Source organism: Plectrocnemia conspersa, unplaced genomic scaffold (assembly GCF_051122295.1).
Source record: "Plectrocnemia conspersa isolate PC_06_02 unplaced genomic scaffold, ASM5112229v1 ptg000013l, whole genome shotgun sequence".
NCBI classification, from domain to species: domain Eukaryota; kingdom Metazoa; phylum Arthropoda; class Insecta; order Trichoptera; family Polycentropodidae; genus Plectrocnemia; species Plectrocnemia conspersa.
The window spans coordinates 12311221-12330495 of NW_028277177.1; the positions used below are offsets into that span (position 1 = coordinate 12311221).

Consider the following 19275-nt stretch of genomic DNA (forward strand, 5'->3'; position numbering starts at 1 on the left):
TTTATTATTCAGTAAAAATATTGCTAATCTTGTACAAAGTTTTCAAATCACTGCTAACAATAAACGAATGTTGAAATTTGAAACGAAATTTTTATTCAAATCTTTAATATTTGGTATACGAGAATCATAATATTTTAAAATACTTTTATGGTCACTATACCATTTGTTAAGGCTAATAATCAATTGTCAATAAATGTGTATGGCCGCGATCTATATGTTTCGGTCCGTTCTAATCTAAACAAGTCATAACATAGTGGGGCGTGGAGACGTTAGCTTAGGAAAGTTGCAGTGATTGATGTTTTAATTGTTTGGCGACACAAAATCAAATGATTCTGAAATGGAGTCGTCCTTCTCCGCGACAGTTTTTCACTGTATTAGCAGTGATTGCAGTTATATCGGCGATTGCACTGGCCGGGGCTTTAATTTGGGGCGGAAACGCCTCTCTGAAAGGCGATACCATAGAGGTGATCGCTGAGCTACCGTTGTCTGCACTAGCGGAAAGACCTCCCAGATTACTTCCTCCGGCGCAGAAGCGACCCGCCCCTCGTCCGCCGGATTGCACATATTGGGATTGCTTCAACGTGTATCGCTGCGGACACAAAGGTCGCAATAGAATATCGGTTTATGTCTACCCGCCGCACGACTACATAGACTCGAGCGGAGATTCGGCAGCCCCACCTGTGTCGGAAGAGTTTTATTATATTTTAAAAACTATAATCGAGAGCGAGTATTATACACCGAACCCCGCTGAGGCGTGTCTCTTCGTACCGAGCATCGATACGCTTAACCAGAACAGATTGAATTTGAAGTTGACCGAACAAGCGCTCCTAAAACTTCCATAGTAAGTTTGTTGTACTTAATTCATATGTCTAAAGGTCATGTTCAAAGTTATTGGATATTATTTAAACACTAGATTTGTGGTTTCTGATTTGATTTGTATCAGAGTATTTTTTTATATTTGAACATTCTAACCCTTTGCGGTGTGACTTCGCAGCCAGTAAGATGTAAGCGAAAACTAGTGAGAATTTTATTAGATTATATTACATATTGCGACAAACTATGATTAGCGAGATCGTTATTCTCCGAGCGGTGGTGGAGAAGCTGGTGGAAGGAGGAAGTCAGTGGAAGATCCTTAGAGTTGTGATTGGTGTGGCAGCGACAGTATAGCGGAGGTTGATCCCTCTCTGCTGCGGTGCTCGTATGATGGAGTCCCTCTTAGAATGTGAAAGTCCATAATCGTATATTATGTCTCCACAAAAAAAACACAAATCAAACAAAAATAATAATTTGCTCTAAACTTGACATTGCTCATAAAGTTACCATTGAATGCCTATTGAAACAGTTTTCAATTTACTCAGATCGTAAGAAATATAAGTTAATTTTCATACCCTCGCTAAATTGTTTGTTGATTTATTTATTTATTTATTTTTGCCTAATAAACAATATTTTAAATGACAACTTCTGGTGCCATTCATTAAAGATACTTTAAATTACACATTTAAAAAAAAATTCAAAAAGGTTCCACAAGGTTATAGAAATTCTAGAAAATTCCACAAGATTCTAATCGAAAGAGTATATAATATTCTAAAAAATTTGGGAGGTCATCTAAAAATGGCACTGATTTTGTAGATGTATGCCAAAAAGATGGAAGCAATTTGGGACACTTTTTGTAATACTTTTACAATACAATAAAAAAAAAAGTTGATGTTTAATATGGAAAAAATTCCTTCTCTCAATTGTGAGGTCATTAATTTATGAGAGATTTGTTTTTTAAATACTCGGCACAACCTACATAATAACTATGCGATTAAAATTACTTATTTATTGAATTTATTTTATTTCAGTTGGGAAAATGGCGAAAATCACATAATTTTCAACATGATAGCTGGATCACCTCCTGATTTCAATACTGTGATTGATTTGAATACCGGAAGAGCTTTAATAGCTGGTGCTGGATTCGATTCGTGGACCTATCGTACCAGTTTCGATATATCATTACCTTTATATTCACCCGATGCCATATCAAACGACGATAACAATCCGACTGATAAAATGTATTTAATTATGTCGTCTCAGATGAACTTATACGAAGATCACATGAGAGAGCTTCGAGATTTAGCTGATGCACATGACGATTTCCTATTGTTGGATTCTTGCAATGAAAACATTCACGAAACCAACTATTCTACTAGATGTCAATATAAAACGGGAGTGTTATATAATTATCCCGAAATTTTAAAGCACGCTCATTTTTGCTTAGTGGGGCGTGGAGTCCGATTAGCTCAATCTACTTTATTAGAAGGAATGGCCGCTGGTTGTATTCCAGTTGTGGTTGCCGATTCGATAGTTATGCCTTTCCAATCGGTTCTCGATTGGCATAGAACTGCCGTATTTGTACCGGAAGAAAATCTACTCAATTTGATATCCATATTGAAAGGAATATCTAGAGAACGCATGCTTGAAATGGCACATCAGTCTAAATGGCTATTCGATAACTATTTTTCATCGATCAAAAAGATTACGACTGTTACATTAGACATTATAAACGACCGTGTCTTTCCACTGATGGCTAAATCGTACGAGCAATGGAACATGCCTCCGAATCCCGTAAATATATTTGATCTATATTTATTTATATATGATTTTATTAACATAATTTATAGATTGCAGCTTCGAATCCGCTATTCTTACCGGTCACGGCACCGAAAGCTCCTGGTTTTACAGCCGTCATATTGACTTACGATAGGATTGAAAGTCTCTTCACGCTTATAAATAAACTAGTGAGGACGCCAAGCTTGCAGAAAGTATTAGTCATTTGGAACAATCAGAAAAAATCGCCGCCGCCTCGTAATTATTATTTTTTAATTTAATATCAATCTAACCGGTATTGCTTATTGATTATACAATTTATTTTACAGCATCACAATGGCCTCTCATATCAAAACCATTAAAGGTTATTCAAACCAAAGAAAACAAATTGTCGAATAGGTTTTATCCGTATGAAGAAATAGAAACTGAATGCTTGTTAACAATAGACGACGATATCATAATGCTGACGCCGGATGAACTTGAATTTGGGTAAAAACATTACATTTGTTATTAAAGTACATTTAAGAAAAATACGTTGAATTGCATTATTGATATATGAAATACACAGATCCATATAGAACATTTTGAAATAGTCGCAAGTGAAATAATAAATATTTTAATAATGGTTTTAAAGTTGGCTAAATTTATTTATTCATTATTTTAATAGATGTCTATGTACATAAATGTAAAAATAATTAATTTTATATTGATAGTAGATCTATATATATATATATATATATATATATATATATATATATATATATATATATATATATATATATATATATATATATAATAACATACTGTTTGATCTTATAAGATACAACAATATTATTATCTCTTACAGATTTAACGATTTCTTATTTTATTATAAAATATAATAATTTTAAGCAGTTCATGAAAATGTATTTATGTATACATAAAGTTTCAATAATTTTTTTTATAAATATGTTATTAAATATAAAACATTTTCAGTTAATTTTTATTAGAATACATACACTCTCCGTTGATTTTTTTGATGTGTACAGAACTAGTTAGCCTAAACAGTTAAAAGAAATTAGATTGTTAACAGCCTATTTTGTGTCGCTCCATTTAGAATAAATTTGTTAAAGAGCAAATTTAAATTTAAAGGCACGGGGGAGCTGGTTCCCCCATAAGTTGGTAAAGCTCATTTATATTCGCCATAACTGTTAGATTAATAATATTACATTTTTTAGTGTTACAAGAGTAAGTTGAATAGTTCTTAGAATTGTATATATTGTTACAGTGATTTCATACTAGCAGTGACAGTATACTTTCACTGGTGTTTTAGGGAATTCATATTTCAAGTACACTTTCGCCAGTGGATGTATATTATTATAGACGAAAATACAATTTCACTGGTATACGCCAGTGAAAGTATAAGTTTTGACAGAAATACCTTCGCGTTCTACATAAAATTAAATAGATTTATAGCAGATTCGTTGAGTTATTCAACGCTCGCTTGCTCGCACCTAAGTTTTGGTTACATGATTGTCCTATATTTTTATTCTGACCATTATATATTTATTCTGATCCTGAATAATATAATTATGAGCATTACATGTATTAATTCGGATCGTTCTATATTTTACTCTGACTATGCTATTTTGATTCTAACCATCTGATATTCATTCTGACCCTGAATAACATAATTATGACCAGGTTCACAAAGTATAGATTCTTTGACCTCGAGCAGTGAATTTATAAATCTATTGTGTAATATGCTTTCACCAACTGATTTGACGAAAGTATATTTTCACTGGGGGATGTAGATTCACTGTAACACATATACAAGTTGAGGGAATTAAATTTCCATATTGACCCAATTAAAAGAACCACAACTATTCAAAACACCTACCGCACACCTACAAAGCAGCAATTCTCAGATGAGATTCTGTAAGTTGAATTAAAAGGTTCTGCGAATACTCAATAGGCAATGTCAAATAGTGGCAGGGAAGACAGGAGTACACACGAAAAAATGTAACAAGTGTTGGTTCCTTAAAAGATTGCTTATAAAGCATTATTTTTATGTGCCAGAAATTATTTAAGTGTTTCTGTTATGTTGTACCACTTTAAAAAGGTTCTCTGACTAAATTTAATTGAGAAACACTTGACTAGATGTTGACTTTTGGTTTCATACTCAGTCGATTTAGTTTATGACTTACTTCTACCTATACCTAAAAAATAGTAAAAGTCATCCATTTCATTAATATCGATGTATTGGTACATCTCTTGATTATACTTGATTCCAAGAACTTTTTCATTAGTAGAAAATAATAGACAATTTACATACATAAATAAACATGAAATTAATATAAACATACATATAAAAGGTACTGTTGTATTATAATTGCAAACCATACTGAAAAATTACAATTTTCAATATATATACATTATTAATGAATACATATTTTTATTTAGATTTGAAGTTTGGCGTGAATTTCCGGACCGAATTGTAGGATTTCCATCAAGAGTACATTTGTGGGATAACATAACGCAAACATGGAAATATCATAGTGAATGGACTAATCAGATATCAATGGTACTATTTGTTATTTATAATCACATTAAATATCTCCTTAATTAAATAATATGATTTAGGTTTTAACCGGAGCTGCTTTTCACCATAAATTATGGTCTTGGTATTACACAGTCGGAATGCCAGGAGATATAAAGCAGTGGGTCGATGATAATATGAATTGTGAAGACATAGCCATGAACTTCCTCGTCGCCAACTTGACCAATAAACCTCCTATTAAGGTATAATTTTATTAAATGATAATATTAAAATAAACATTTATTAAAAAATAATATTTTTAGGTCGCTCCCAGGAAGAAATTCAAATGCCCGGAATGCACAAACACAGAAATGCTTTCAGCGGATATAGGTCACATGACGGAACGATCGGCTTGTGTCGATAGACTCGCTAAAGTTTACGGACGAATGGCTCTTAAAACGGTAGAGTTCAGAGCCGATCCCGTCTTGTTCCGCGATTCATTCCCACAGAAACTTAAATGGTTCAACGATATAGGTAGTCTATAATAATTCATGAAACGCTAAACAACAATTTGTCAGAGAGTTAGAGTTATTAGGAAATTCTTGTTGTTACGAATATTTAGAATTTGACTGTGATTTTTATTTTATAAATTATTTAGAGAATGTTATACATAGGTTTGTTACGATGATTACAAAAAAATACGCACACATTTGACAAATCTCGATATTACCAAACTTATCAAAATAGTTATAAGATGCATTTATATTGTTAAAGCAAATTTATTATATTAATAAATTTGTATGTGTTATGTACATATGCATAATAATCATATTATGTGTGAATTTGTGCTATAGTGTTTTTGTAGTATACATATGCAATGCCATATTAAATTAGACGTAGTCATTTTATCATAGACTGGTAATTTGAATCCTATTGAATGTTATATATCATTTAAATTATGCCATAAAAATATGTAGAAGTGTTTAAAACAAAGATGAAAAATATATAAAAACTTTATTACACGAGTTATTTTAACAATGTACATGTTAAATCCTATCAACAACTAAGGAGTGGTCCTAGACGATTTTTAATCATATAAATGCTTCACAAACAGAGATCAGGACATTAAATAACTTACGAATAAGTACAATTATATTATTTACATATGTAAATTCACAAATCTATGGGTTTTACGAGAAAACCCAGACTAGAGTCTTGCGTAATAAATACAGCAAATCAGATCGCCGGTTCTTTAACAAAACACTTATTGTTACTTTGTACTGGAGGTAATCGTTTATTCACAACGTAGCACCTCAATTGTTTATCAGTCACATTTGCACAAATCGTGTCGTGTTCTCTTAAAGAATAACAACTTTAATCAGGTAACAGGAACGGAGTTCTTCTCGTGGAATTTGTATTCAGTAGAGTAGAGCTTCCATGTCACCAAATAGTCTCTCACTAGTTTGAATAATGTGTAATAATTTGAGGAGAGGAGTAACGAGAGAGAAATGATAAAATGCCACTCGGTGGTATATAAAAGCAAGACCAACAATAGCAACACCAACGAGATCTGCATGCAGAGCAACACGCACATCACATTCGAAGGATTATTGAACAGGCTCTGCAATGAAGTAAAATTTATATATTATATTAAAATTATAACTTTCCATAATATAGATACTAACATAAAATCGCGAGTGCATCATATTATCTGGTTCGGCTGCAGTCATACAACCGAGTGCCATGAAAGTTTGGTGATTGTGGTTAACGAAGGAGCCTGGAGCCCATAAGGTTTTATTGCACCAATCGACTACCGGCGCAGAAATTGATCCAGGAAATCCACTGTTTGAAGCTCCCGATATTTGATTGGACTGCGTCACAGGAACAGCCGATATGGAACTTTTCTTGACCCACCTATATAAAATATAAATCGTTATTTAAGTAAATGATAATTAACCTTTTTTATAGTCCTAGTAATTCGCCACTAATTTTTAATTTACTTATATTTCTTTAAAATTAAAACTGATAAACAATAATATTTTTAAACCGTTTTCGAAGAGACATTTTTGTCGAGAGACTCAAATTAATTTGCCATTTGGTTGAAGTCACTAGGCACATAATAAAGATATGATATTAATTTCCATCACAGATCTGCCAAAATTTCAGTTGTTGACTAGTGGTACACTTGCATTATCATGCTACAATAATGGAGTGGGCAGCTTTTTGGCTCATTCACGATCAAATTTTATAGTAGTCCCTTTTGTAAATAATTCACAACAATTATTCCATCGCAATTCCAAAATACTGTAATCATCACCTTTCCAATGAGAAATGCACAAGCTTTAGAGATAAGTCTTCTTCCGATTGTCACCCAGGTTTCATCAGTTGTGATTATTCATAGAAAATGTTATGACAAATATTCATTATATGAAGTTTTTGATGATTCTTATTTTAGAAAACATTTTATTGACTCCTAAATGGGCACGCAAAATTTCATTAACGCTTTTGGAATTAATGTCTATCTTGTATGTCTGAAATACTTTTCAAAAGTGGTTCAAAAAACCAATATTATTTTCTTGTGGGGGTTCTTCTTGAAATTCGTGCACTTAATCACCATAATCACAGTAATTATAAGGATGAACGTGACAAGGACTAACTGAACAGACCACCACAATAGCCCTCGTTATGTCCAGGGGGAAAAAAAGGAACAAGTCGTATTCCCTTCGACGCAGAGAAAAGAAACAACACACCATCGGACGATAAAAAAGCATCATAAAAATTTAGCACGTTGCACAATTCGAATTCAAGTATGTCCATAAAGTAAATGTCACTTTCTAGAGGCGTGGACATATTTCGTTGGTCTAATAAACGAGTGCAACAATTGACTAAATAGTCGCTGCATGGTTATGATTCGCTAGAGCTTTCCATACCTATGATACTTAAGGCTGGTCTCCAAAAGACAGCCAGAGGGAGCGAGAGACGAATAGACATCGAGTGACATCGGCAGACAGCGAGAGGAACATTGCCAGACTATGAGACGCACATCGATTATGAGACCTCAGAGGACCACCTACTGGACAACATCCCACTGGCAGTTTCTCCACCAGCGCTCGGAGTAAAACAATATACGCCCACAATAGTTTGTTGCAATGTATATGTAATACGAAAATAAATTATTACCAGTTATTTTGGCCTTAAAACCAGAAACTTCTCTTTTTTTTTAAGTAAATAATAAATATTCAACAACAAATAACTTTTTTATAGAACATTTACTCGAAAAAACACGTTTTTTTATAATATAATAATAGTAAGAGTATTTTCTAGTCCCCTAACTACACGCACTCCCAATCTACCGTGTTATTGGGGGGATTACTGTACACAACTACGAGGAGTATATTGACCTCAACCAAATTAATAGTAAGCATGTCAAGACTTTGTCGGCATATGCCAATTAAAATTCCTAGAACTTGGTAAACATATAATAAAATATATCAACTTACCGTCCAAGGTGCAGAGCTGCTCTATGAAGTTGATCGCAGTACTTTGCCGAAAGACAATGAGTAGCATGTTGCGTGAATAATCCCAACCAAACCAGCGCCAAATGCCGAATGATTCGATATACATCGTAATGTAAGAAATGCTAAAAATATGAACATACAATGAGTTGGATTAACAACTTATTAAGAGGCACACTTCGGGTTTAAAATATACGAAAATTATCGCCTGGAATTGAACACTAGTCATTTTGCACGCGAGATGTAAGTATTGATCATTAACAGATCTCAATATTAATATTGTAAACAGACATTAGAATGTGAGTAAGAGGAAGCTGTGAAAGAAATATCATCGAGTTTAACATTAACACCTTCACTTAATCAATAGTAATCCTGTACAAATAGAAAATGCAGATAGGTCACTATTAATTATAGGTCTAATGAACACACACAATGATGATAAATAAGCCTTAAAATTTACACATTTGATTTACCAAAAACAATTAGTTTTATTTCTTTTGCTGCAATATGAACACATTTATTATATAAAGAGCATAAAATATTTGTTATTGCGGCAATAGGCAAAGGGCAAAGTTAAAATCGGTCAGTAAGTGTTATGTAATTTCGATAATAAATTATTTTTCAGGATCATTGTGTTTGAGAATAGTTGTTTCAAATAGATTTTGATAATTAAATTAAATACAAAATGGTGTCTAACCAAAACATAGATATCTACCATTAATTTACATACTATAAAAGGCACGGTCACTTATTCTACAATACTAAAAATATTTACCTGAGAAAAGCACCAAGGAACAAAACTAGCATAATATGCTCCAATCAATGAACTGAATATGATTTGTTTGAGTCTATAATTGAAATCGGCCTTGAGTAGTTCAACTTCGTTTCTAATTGCAGGAGCACCGTTAGCGCAACAATGCGGCGTGCGAATACCAGGACCTTCTACTTGTAAAAATGGACCGATTTGCATTCTGAACAGTAGAACATATAACACAAATCTGTAAATAAACGTTTTTGAATACGTTAAAATCGTATACAGTTTATTTTTAAATAAATCTTTAATATCTTACGGATAGCACAGATAGAACATGTTGAGTATCGGATGCTTTGGGAACAAATTATATATGCACCATCCTAAAGCGATTGTGATAGCACCCATCACAAGAAAGCTGAAAATATTAAATATTTAATAATTACAATTAAAATATTATTAATTAACGATAGACTCACTTCAAAATGTAAAGCATGACTGGTAGTGTTTTAGTCGGAACAATCAGTTGCACTATTGCACTACAAAAGGCATAGATCAACCTTCGACTTAAAATCACAAGAATGAACAAAACCACGTGAAAGTCGATTAAATAAAAATTCTGAAAAATAAAATAAGTGTGTTTTAATCCACATTATTGATATTGTATATATATTATTAATATCAATTACCATAGTTTGACTGGTGTAAGAATGCGGAAGCCACCAGACCGTACGGTATAAATTGAGGAATTGAGCGCCAGCCGCCAGAGATGTGAATGTGAACATCATTAATTCGAAGGTTAGCTCGTCGTCGCGAGGGATATTCGGAAACGGGAAATGTTTAGGAGAACTCGGCACGTCATAGCCGGTGAACGATTGCGATCCCACAGCACTGGGAAAATTGCACTTTGCAAATTCAGAGTTGATGGAACCAGCTCGAGGAGTAGCACGAGCGTTTCTTCTATTACCGGCTGTAGAATCATCATCGGTGGCTGGCATTGATGATGTGGCGGGCTAAAAGTATTAATAATTCAAATAGACATATATAAATTTAAATGGAAAATTCAAAATAATTTATAACAAAATTAAGTAAACTCTATGTACATTTCTACTGTCAAAGAAGAGCGGAGAATCCATTATAACATAAAAAATATGATAGCTATTCTTACCGATATTACAATAGACTTCTGATATAAGAGGGGTAATCCAAATATTATATATATAAACTGAATTTTGGTTAAGAGAACGCAAAAACAATTATCACTTCTGAGAAGGGATAATTGTTACTTGCGCTTTCCTATTGTTCAAAATTCGGTTTAGATATGCTTCATTCGATTCTAACTTATTGTAAATCGTAATATTGTTAAAAAAGTCTTAATGATTGAATTTGGGCAGAGAAATGCATGTCATTAAATGAAATACTATGAATCTTATTGAAATGATAATATTAAAAAAACCGACCAGTAACTGACCAACTTTCGCTCCCTCTAGAAAAAGTTTAAATCACGTCACTTGCTTTAAATTGATCTTCATATTATTACATTTGCAGATCTTGCTATAAAATTGTTTTAACAGAAAATAATCGGAAACCTATAAGAACACTGTCAGAAAATAATTGAAAATGAAAGATTATATAATAGATTAGTTTAATTGTATATATATAATAGTAATTGAATTTGTTGCTTACATATTGGTATGACTAAGACTAGCTATTGTTGAATTAAAATTATTTGGTAAATACATAAATTGGGAATTTAATATTCAGTAAAATATAAAATTATTGCACAAAGTTTCATTAGGAATAAGTCGATGTAAGAAGAACGTATTAACCTTCCTAAGATCGATTCTCCGAGGCGGAACTTGCGGCTGAGGATGCTGGACGGCCGCAGCCGGCGAGGGCCTCTGATGCTGCGGTCTTTTAAGAGGAGGGTCCCTACAGGCCGCCAACCTCCGACGTCTAGATACGCCCGTAGGTGGCACGTGAGCTGCTAGGCCTCCCCCCGTGGCGCCGCCCGCGCCCCAGCGCCTGGCCAACACCAAAGAAACTGCGCCCACTACGCCGGGAACTACGTACTTTAGCGCGCTGCTGCCCTCAGCCTCGCTCGCGCAGCTCATCGCAAACTTTTGACAGATGGAAATGAGAATAGCGCTCGATTACCGGCCCGTTAGCGCACACGATAGCCTCTCGGCCGCTATGTTAACTGCTAAATTAAATTGTCACTTAATTCTTTCTAGTCATGTTTCACAACAAATAAATAAATCATTTAATATCCATTTAGTCGAATCTTTTTTACTTTATTTTATAAAAACGCGTAAAATATTATGCCTGCGCTACACTCTCTGGAAGTTGTCCGAATCGAAGTTACAACTGAAGTCGGCTGAGACCTACGACTTCGAGTAAGCGACCACACTGCCGCAAATTTTATATGCCGTCTGGACGGCAGCCGTGAATGACGTCCGGACGGCGGCTTCTGTCACGTACAGCTGGCATATTTGCGCGCGATCGAAAATGTGCCAAATAATCGCAATTTTTTAATTGTCATATTATTAAACTTACGCTACTGATAATTATAAAAATTTGTGTGGGCACTCACCAATACAATATCAGTGAAAACTTTTCGGTCGTAAATATTCAATTTACGCAAAATCTTTGTCGGCTTTTGCAAAATGCCATAAGGCATAAAAATTATACTTCAGAATACGAACACCACATCCGTGACTATCCTAGAATTTGCCGCCATCGATTCTAAATAAGAATTTGTTATGGTGTGACATGTATATAAACCGATCTAGGAAAATACATAAGGATATTAAAAACGATTATTTTAAGCAAAATCAAGTACCACTACTTATTTAAAAAAAATTTAATTTAATATGAAAAAAAATATAATAACGATATATGCTAGAAGAATATACTATTAAAAATATAATTACTCCCTTTTGGTGCCCTAAAATATTTAAATATGTCAGTAAGAGTCTGTTAAAAGTCCCCGATAAGCATGTGGTATTATAACTTGACCACGCGACCACGATGCATCGCTCGACATGCGTGTTGACCATAGGACGCCTACGCGCATATTGAAATTGCACCGAGTTATTCGTTCTATCTCAGTTTGCAAAAAAACATATCATTATCTCTCTCACTCTCGTCTTTAACACGCGAAAGAGTGAAAGAGGAAGTATCTCACCGCTCACGTTCGAAAGAGTAGTGGACTCCGACTTCGGTTCCTATGACTTCGGTCCGTTTGCCGACAATGTTCGGAAGCGCTTCAGTAGCCAGCTTTGAAGACGTTTTTCGACGATTTTTAAGGGACTCACGAACCTATATTCTTTACACGGTAGTTTCTGTAACGTAACTTCCATGCAAAAAGAGAATCGGCTTTATATTTAATGTCAAATCATCAACAGAATAAAAACTAAGATACTTTATTTTTTTCTAGATGAAGGATGCATAAAGCGTAGCAATGTATGCAAAATTTGGTTCAGCAGGGAAGAAGGGATTAACTATATTTTCCTCGGTGTACCAGAATGCAAGAAATACATATTAAAAATAAATAGCAATCAATATAATACATATTTATACTTAGTGGAGGGTGATTATGTTTTTGAAGGGTGTAGGATTGTATATTGACTAAATGTTCTATAAAATTGGTTATCAAATGTTACTAACTGAATAATACACATTATGTTATTACATTAAGCTTATAGTTTGATGACAATAAACATAATTATGTAATTAGAATTGGTAATAAAGTATAATTAAATAAATTATTTCCGTTGTAAATAAATGTCTGTTTATTTTCAGAAACGCCAGTGAAAGCACCTACTCAGATGTATGCTTGTTGAAACGATTGATTATTCATGTTAGTTTATATTTATACTATTTAACGTTTATTGAGAATAGATTCTTACATTATGGCTGAATTGTAAAAAATGTATCAGCTTTCTAATAAAGTACTGTTTGTTACAATGTTTTGCAGATAATAATAAATTTAGTCCACATATGCTAATAAAATGATCTGTATGATGAATTTAACTGGAAGTGTTGGTGTCACTTGTAGGTGCGCGGGCTAGAACAGAGTTCAGAGTATATTTTTCTTCAAAGAAAAGAGAAGCAATACATTTATTTCATAAATAATAATCATGTCAAATTTAAAAATTAATTTTATTAAGAAACATATTTACAAAATGTTTTATTTCAAAATCCACAAGGATTCTGCTTTCTTCTGATCATTTACATGTATTTTGTGATTTTGAAACGAGCTGCGCATATTATCACACTCTTTCAGTAAAACAACATCTTTAGATTTCAACGCTTGTAGTCTTACTTTATGTCGAAAATTGACCATTTCATCAATTAATTCATTCTCTACTTTGGCTTTACTAGAACTAGTCTTTTCTAAATTGATTCCAAATATTTTAAATATAGTTTTTATATATTGAACAGTCAGAATTATTCCTTTTGGACTATACATTTCTTCTTTGTTATCTTCAACATTATTTTTCATGATTTTTTCCCCTTCTTTAATCAGCTCTAAAAGATATGTTATGCACTTGGACGTTTCAAAATCGTTCCGTAGCGCTTCATCGATAGACAATTTAGTCTTATTCAATAAATTTAATAGTTGTAAATCGAGCGATGAGTTTAAACGAGCATTATTTGCAAACTGATTACAAGTTTCAATGAAGTATTTCAACTTGTCTAATATTGCTTTTGCATTTCTAAAAATTGAATCATTATAATCCATTGCATATCGATAATGTGATAATAAACAGACCATTCTTAAAGATTCTGAAGATTGAGAAGTTAATAAATCGTTGATGCTGATGGTGTTGTTTAGCGATTTAGACATTTTTGTCTCATTATAGCGTAAGTGACCGGTGTGTATCCAATAATTCACCCATTGTTCGTTACTGTGGAATGCGCACGACTGTGCTTCTTCATTTTCATGATGAGGAAATAATAGATCGATACCACCTGCGTGAAAATCGACAGTTTTTCCGAATAATCGGCTGACCATTGCCGAGCATTCTATGTGCCAACCGGGTCTACCGTTTCCAAAGTTAGTACTCCAATACGGTTCGCCTTCTTTATGAGCTTTCCATAGAGCAAAGTCAGTTGCAGTTTTTTTCATAACACTTTTTTCATCATTATCGCCAATTTTTTGCAATTTACCATATTTTCCATACGAGTTTGTATCAAAATAAACTGAATTATCTTTTCCTATATAGCACATTTCTTTTTTGAACAATTCTTCTATAAAAGTGATAATAACTGGTATATGATCGGATACTCTTGTGATTATGTTAGGCATTAAAATATCTAAGTCGTTGAGATTTTTCCAAAATTCAGCTTCGTACATCTTCGTTATTGTTTGCATATCCTTTCCTGTTGATTTGCTCTTTTTGATAATTTTGTCGTCTATGTCTGTAACTCCCATTGCAGTGATTATATTGATGTTGAAATAGTCGGTGAGGATTCTTTGGATTACATCTAGTTTTAGGTAGCACGTAGCGTGACCGATGTGAGCTGAATCGTAAACTGTAGGTCCGCAAGAATACCAAGTGGCCACATTGTCTCGGAGAATCAGAGGAACTTTATCTTTCACTGTGCAATTGTATACTCGAATTCCGGTGTCAGTGCCAGTCGGTTTGTGCCATTTGTGCAAACTTCTCTTGTATATTTTATATAACAAATTTGTTTTTGACGATAGAATTGATTGCATAATGTCGATTAGTGATAAAATGCAATAAAACTATCGCGAATATAATGACATGCTACTTGTCGAACGGTAAACGTCAAATGATTTTTAGGTTAAGAATATGTCATCTGTTTGACAGTTCGGAGCTGTGAGTTTTGTTATACGTTTTTATGTAATAGACACGTTAGAGCTCAATACAAATAGAGTACAAGAAACATAAATTGAGTTTTATTAACATTTTAAATGTAAATCTCATTGGTAGTACTATTTTTATATGTTTACTTAGTTGTTAGTATTTTTAGGTTATGCAACATTTTTGTTCAATAATAATATTTAGTCTTACAATGCGCGATTTTCTTTCAGTTAAAATAAATATAGATAGATGCAAAATATTAGTTGAAATAATAAAAAAAATAATGAACTTTTTTTTTACTTTTTTTATATATTTTTATTGAAAATAAAGTATGATTCATTCCAATTTATAAGATGATTTTAATTATCTAGTCATACATTTTAGGTAGGTAATAGTGCCACATTAGATTTTATTCTTTTGATATCAATAGTGCGTTGGATACTTGATGGTCTTCCTCGTTATGCTGATGTTGATATATCAATATTGTATAACGTATGCGCTAAGTCGATCCAAAAATCAACCAATTTCATTGTCGAAACATATTCGATATAACAGCCCGGAATTTAGAACATTTAGATTTGTAGAACAGCCTCATATACCATTTTCTGATTCTGATTGTTATTTTGTATCGTCCTATGATGCTGTCAATATATACTGTAGCAGGGTATGGTATTTGATTTTTTCCTTAGTAGAGTATGTATACAATATCTTACCCATTATGCTTAGCAGAGTGGTCCCTCGATGGTTTTATGTTTGGGTCATATCCCTCCATTGTTTCAGTCCTTAGGCAATATTTTGTATTTCCACATTTTACTTTTCTTTTACTATCTCATGCATACATTGAAGAAGTTTTGTAAATTAAATAAATACTTAGCTAACTACAGTGAGATAGAAGTAAGACATGTTAATATAAACACTCAAAATGTTTTCAATGTTGATTTATAATTTTCAGTTCTTTTCAATTTGAGAAATTATGCGGTATGAAGTAAACGAGGAGTTAAAAGACAAATCGTCATGTGCTGGATTAAGGGCAGATTTAAAAATATGTTTATTGGAGTCTGAATGTTGTTCAAAGGTGAATATTAACAACTCAACTAGTTTCACATAATATAGTATTTCACTATATATTTTCTTATTTCAGTTACATTTAACACCACGGCAGTGTCTGCAAAGAACCGATGGCACCGTTCCAGGGGAATGCTTTATTCTTAAAAATGCATTTTTTGAATGTAAAAGATCAATAGTACGTTATACAATATAAGTTTATATCGTCGATGATACTGCACAACGGCTGATCTATTACTTGCAATTTCCCGGATGCAAAAGTAGTAAATTTGAGGTTTCGCGCAATTTGCGCATTTTCGCAAAGATATATTTTTTAATTGACTAATAGGATGGCTGTATTTGCTTCGCGGCAAGAGCACGATGTAGGTGATGACTTATTGTTTGCTGGCAATACCGTGGAACTGCTTTAAAACAAACAAATTGGTCGGTAGCTACCCAATGATCAACCTATTGGAAACCCATCATGTAACGTCATTAACCAGTCTCTGTCATCATCTATTCAGTTGGAGGACATTGACTGTTTCCTGGAAAGAACAATGGAACAAGAAGGTATTTCACAAAGGATAATAAAATTGAAGGCAGAATTGGACACGCGGAAAAGGCAAGGTAATAAAAAAAGAGAATGATGAGAAAAGAGTACTTTGGTTTTAGGAAGGTCGGTGACAAATATGTACAAGATATTTCAAAACCTTCAAGAAAATGAAATTGGCAATTGAAATTGAAAAGTATTTGCTTGTAATATGTTTACAGAAGACATTAAAAAATTAATATGTGATGACTTTTGGGCTATGTCATAGAGCGAGAAAAAAGTTTATGTGCTGTCAAGGTATCAAGGTGCAAAAATCGCAACAAAAACTATAGGATTAGAGAATAGACGCAATGAAAGTAGTCTATTATTTGAAAAAAGTGAGAGTATTGCAAAGTATGTTTTTGGGAACTCTTAGTAGTCAGGAATGAACAGTCAGGTATTGGTTGGGTGATAGAAGACAGGCGGGAAACCAGGAACGTTCTATAGAATCAACAATAAATAATAGCTCTGAACAAATTACGAAAAGAAGCTCGGTATTGAATTTTCTCCATACATTGCCAGAACTACCTTCACACTTTTGTAGAATATCTAGTCAACAATTAAAGCTGTTATACTGATTCTATGTAGAGCAAGCGAATTCTGTCTCTGTGCTCTTGTTGCTTGTAGAAAATTTTTTGAAGATTTACTTTTACAAGAAAACACTGCACTTTTCCTACCAAAAAAATATGAGTGTGATATCTGCTGGGCAGGTATTTATGAAAGAAGCTGCTCGACTGGAAAATAAACAAGATAAAGAGGCAGCCATCAAAGATAAAATACATGCTTTGGCAGCTGACTTGCAAGCTGTAATGCTAAATCCTTATTTAAATGTCAGTGCACTATATTTTAACACGAATCTTTGCTTTCATAATTTTACAATTTATAATGTAAGCTACCATCAAGTAACGTGTTACTGGTTTGACGAAACTGTTACAGACTTGAAAGCCACTACAAATGCTACATTTTTCATAAATTATTTTATGAAACTTGTTGACAATGATCATAAAGACATTATTATATACATGGATGGATGCACCGCTCAAAATAGAAACAATATAGTTTCGAACGCGCTTTTACATCTAGCTGTGCAGAAAATAGTAACAATTACACAAAAGTTTCTAGAAAAGAGCCACACCCAAATAGAAGCCGACTCACTTCATTTGGTTGTGGAATGGAAACTCCAAAATCGGGAAATATTTGTTCCCAGCCAATATGCAACTGTAGCAAAGGAAGCTAGATCTATGCGCCCTTACGACTCCTAACGCCTGGAATAGTTGCTGGTGACAGATGTGTTACTGATATACATTGATGGCACTATTGATTACAAACTTATATTTTCTGATGAGTTTTCCCTATTACCCAGGCGACATAAACAAATCGAATCTCTTTTGTCAGATGTTCCCCAGTTTCATCAATCCCCACATTAAATATCTAAGACTATGTACAATCATTTGCAGGAATTAAAAAAATGTTATACCGAAAGATTGTCATTATTTTTATGATAAGCTGAATTACGATGAATGGTCTCTCAGCATTCATCATGAAATTATTATGTCTGCATGTTTTCAAGAGATTTTTGTTAAATTTAATTATTTCTTTTGGTGCCATAATTAATATTTTAGATGTAAGGAGAGTTTGGTTTTCGATCGTGATTTTTTTGTATTATTTCTTAAAATACTGATGTTAATTGATAATAAATATTGTCAACTGATTTTTCATATCAAAATAAGACTTGCTTAAACTTAAATTGTACGGTACTAGAAAAGAAAGTTATGTTCATTCTTGTTGATAATTATTGTTTTTTCTATGAATCTATTGTGCCAATGTATTGGCTTCGTTAATATTATGCTCTTGTAGTTGATTAAAGTTTTAATAATGTAGTTATTAACATTTGTTTTTGATTAATAAAATGTTTGAAAGTAAAATATTTTACTAATTCGATACGACAAAAACGCGTACGATTAACGAAAATTCAATATTTTGACATTGGGTAATAACTTGATCCATAAGCATTATATTTATTTTACTAGACATCTACAGCTTTCAAAATTTAATATTTATGAAGTTTTTTTACCTCCTGTAAAGTTAGTTACGCGGTATTGCAATCAGTAGTTCAGCGGTTATGCAGTGTCACCGACGATATATTTTTATTAATTCCAATAGGTATTAATTTAATCTATTTTATATATTTCAGTTGGATACCCGCAACAGGTTTCGTGGCCGCAAAGGATACTAATTTAAGTAATCGGAGTAATTTTGAAAGAAGTTAGAAATGTACCTTAGTGATTTGTTTATATAATTATTTTATTAATAAATAAAAAGTTCATGTAATATCTATTTTGCTTTTACCATTTTTTTGTCACAAATATTATATAACCTGATTTATATGTAGATTATGTGCCGATTTAAAATCTGTTATTAGATATTTTACAGCA

General features: G+C 32.9%; 4 protein-coding genes across 9 annotated transcripts; 2 read left to right on the forward strand and 2 right to left on the reverse strand.

Moving 5' to 3' along the window:
- The first annotated feature begins 245 nt into the window (after positions 1-245).
- On the forward strand, positions 246-6129 carry sotv (exostosin glycosyltransferase sotv). Its single transcript, XM_088201495.1, has 7 exons — positions 246-841; positions 1845-2607; positions 2664-2847; positions 2919-3078; positions 5032-5152; positions 5212-5370; positions 5431-6129. Exons 1-7 carry the CDS (start codon positions 327-329, stop codon positions 5650-5652), a joined length of 2124 nt encoding a protein of 707 aa, XP_088057621.1. The 5' UTR covers positions 246-326; the 3' UTR covers positions 5653-6129.
- On the reverse strand, positions 6105-11517 carry LOC148227307 (transmembrane protein 39A). Its single transcript, XM_088201496.1, has 8 exons — positions 11203-11517; positions 10063-10386; positions 9853-9992; positions 9693-9791; positions 9398-9620; positions 8608-8747; positions 6793-7021; positions 6105-6728 (listed from the first exon to the last, which is right to left on the reverse strand). Exons 1-8 carry the CDS (start codon positions 11485-11487, stop codon positions 6486-6488), a joined length of 1683 nt encoding a protein of 560 aa, XP_088057622.1. The 5' UTR covers positions 11488-11517; the 3' UTR covers positions 6105-6485.
- A 2004-nt stretch (positions 11518-13521) lies between these two features.
- Positions 13522-15098, reverse strand: CysRS-m (cysteine--tRNA ligase-like protein, mitochondrial). The gene has a single exon (XM_088202473.1). It carries the CDS (start codon positions 15096-15098, stop codon positions 13566-13568), a length of 1533 nt encoding a protein of 510 aa, XP_088058599.1. The 3' UTR covers positions 13522-13565.
- Positions 15037-19275, forward strand: LOC148227309 (cytochrome c oxidase assembly factor 5). Of its 6 annotated transcripts, none has more exons than XM_088202478.1 (4): positions 15037-15164; positions 16160-16282; positions 16349-16450; positions 19035-19275. In XM_088202478.1, exons 2-4 carry the CDS (start codon positions 16181-16183, stop codon positions 19074-19076), a joined length of 246 nt encoding a protein of 81 aa, XP_088058604.1. In that variant the 5' UTR covers positions 15037-15164; positions 16160-16180; the 3' UTR covers positions 19077-19275. The 6 variants fall into 6 exon arrangements, with proteins under 6 accessions (XP_088058604.1, XP_088058605.1, XP_088058600.1 ...); XM_088202479.1 differs by having other exon boundaries at positions 15075-15186; XM_088202474.1 differs by having other exon boundaries at positions 15095-15222.

Coding starts and splice junctions, on each gene's coding strand:
- LOC148227309 (XM_088202478.1), top strand. CDS start 16,181: ATGCGGTATGAAGTAAACGAGGAGTTAAAAGACAAATCGTCATGTGCT. Junction 16,283..16,348: donor AGTCTGAATGTTGTTCAAAG/GTGAATATTAAC, acceptor TTCTTATTTCAG/TTACATTTAACACCACGGCA. Junction 16,451..19,034: donor TTGAATGTAAAAGATCAATA/GTACGTTATACA, acceptor TATATATTTCAG/TTGGATACCCGCAACAGGTT.
- CysRS-m (XM_088202473.1), bottom strand. CDS start 15,098: ATGCAATCAATTCTATCGTCAAAAACAAATTTGTTATATAAAATATAC.
- LOC148227307 (XM_088201496.1), bottom strand. CDS start 11,487: ATGAGCTGCGCGAGCGAGGCTGAGGGCAGCAGCGCGCTAAAGTACGTA. Junction 10,387..11,202: donor GGAGAATCGATCTTAGGAAG/GTTAATACGTTC, acceptor TAATACTTTTAG/CCCGCCACATCATCAATGCC. Junction 7,022..8,607: donor GCAGCTCTGCACCTTGGACG/GTAAGTTGATAT, acceptor TATTTTATATAG/GTGGGTCAAGAAAAGTTCCA.
- sotv (XM_088201495.1), top strand. CDS start 327: ATGATTCTGAAATGGAGTCGTCCTTCTCCGCGACAGTTTTTCACTGTA. Junction 842..1,844: donor GCGCTCCTAAAACTTCCATA/GTAAGTTTGTTG, acceptor ATTTTATTTCAG/TTGGGAAAATGGCGAAAATC. Junction 5,371..5,430: donor CCAATAAACCTCCTATTAAG/GTATAATTTTAT, acceptor TAATATTTTTAG/GTCGCTCCCAGGAAGAAATT.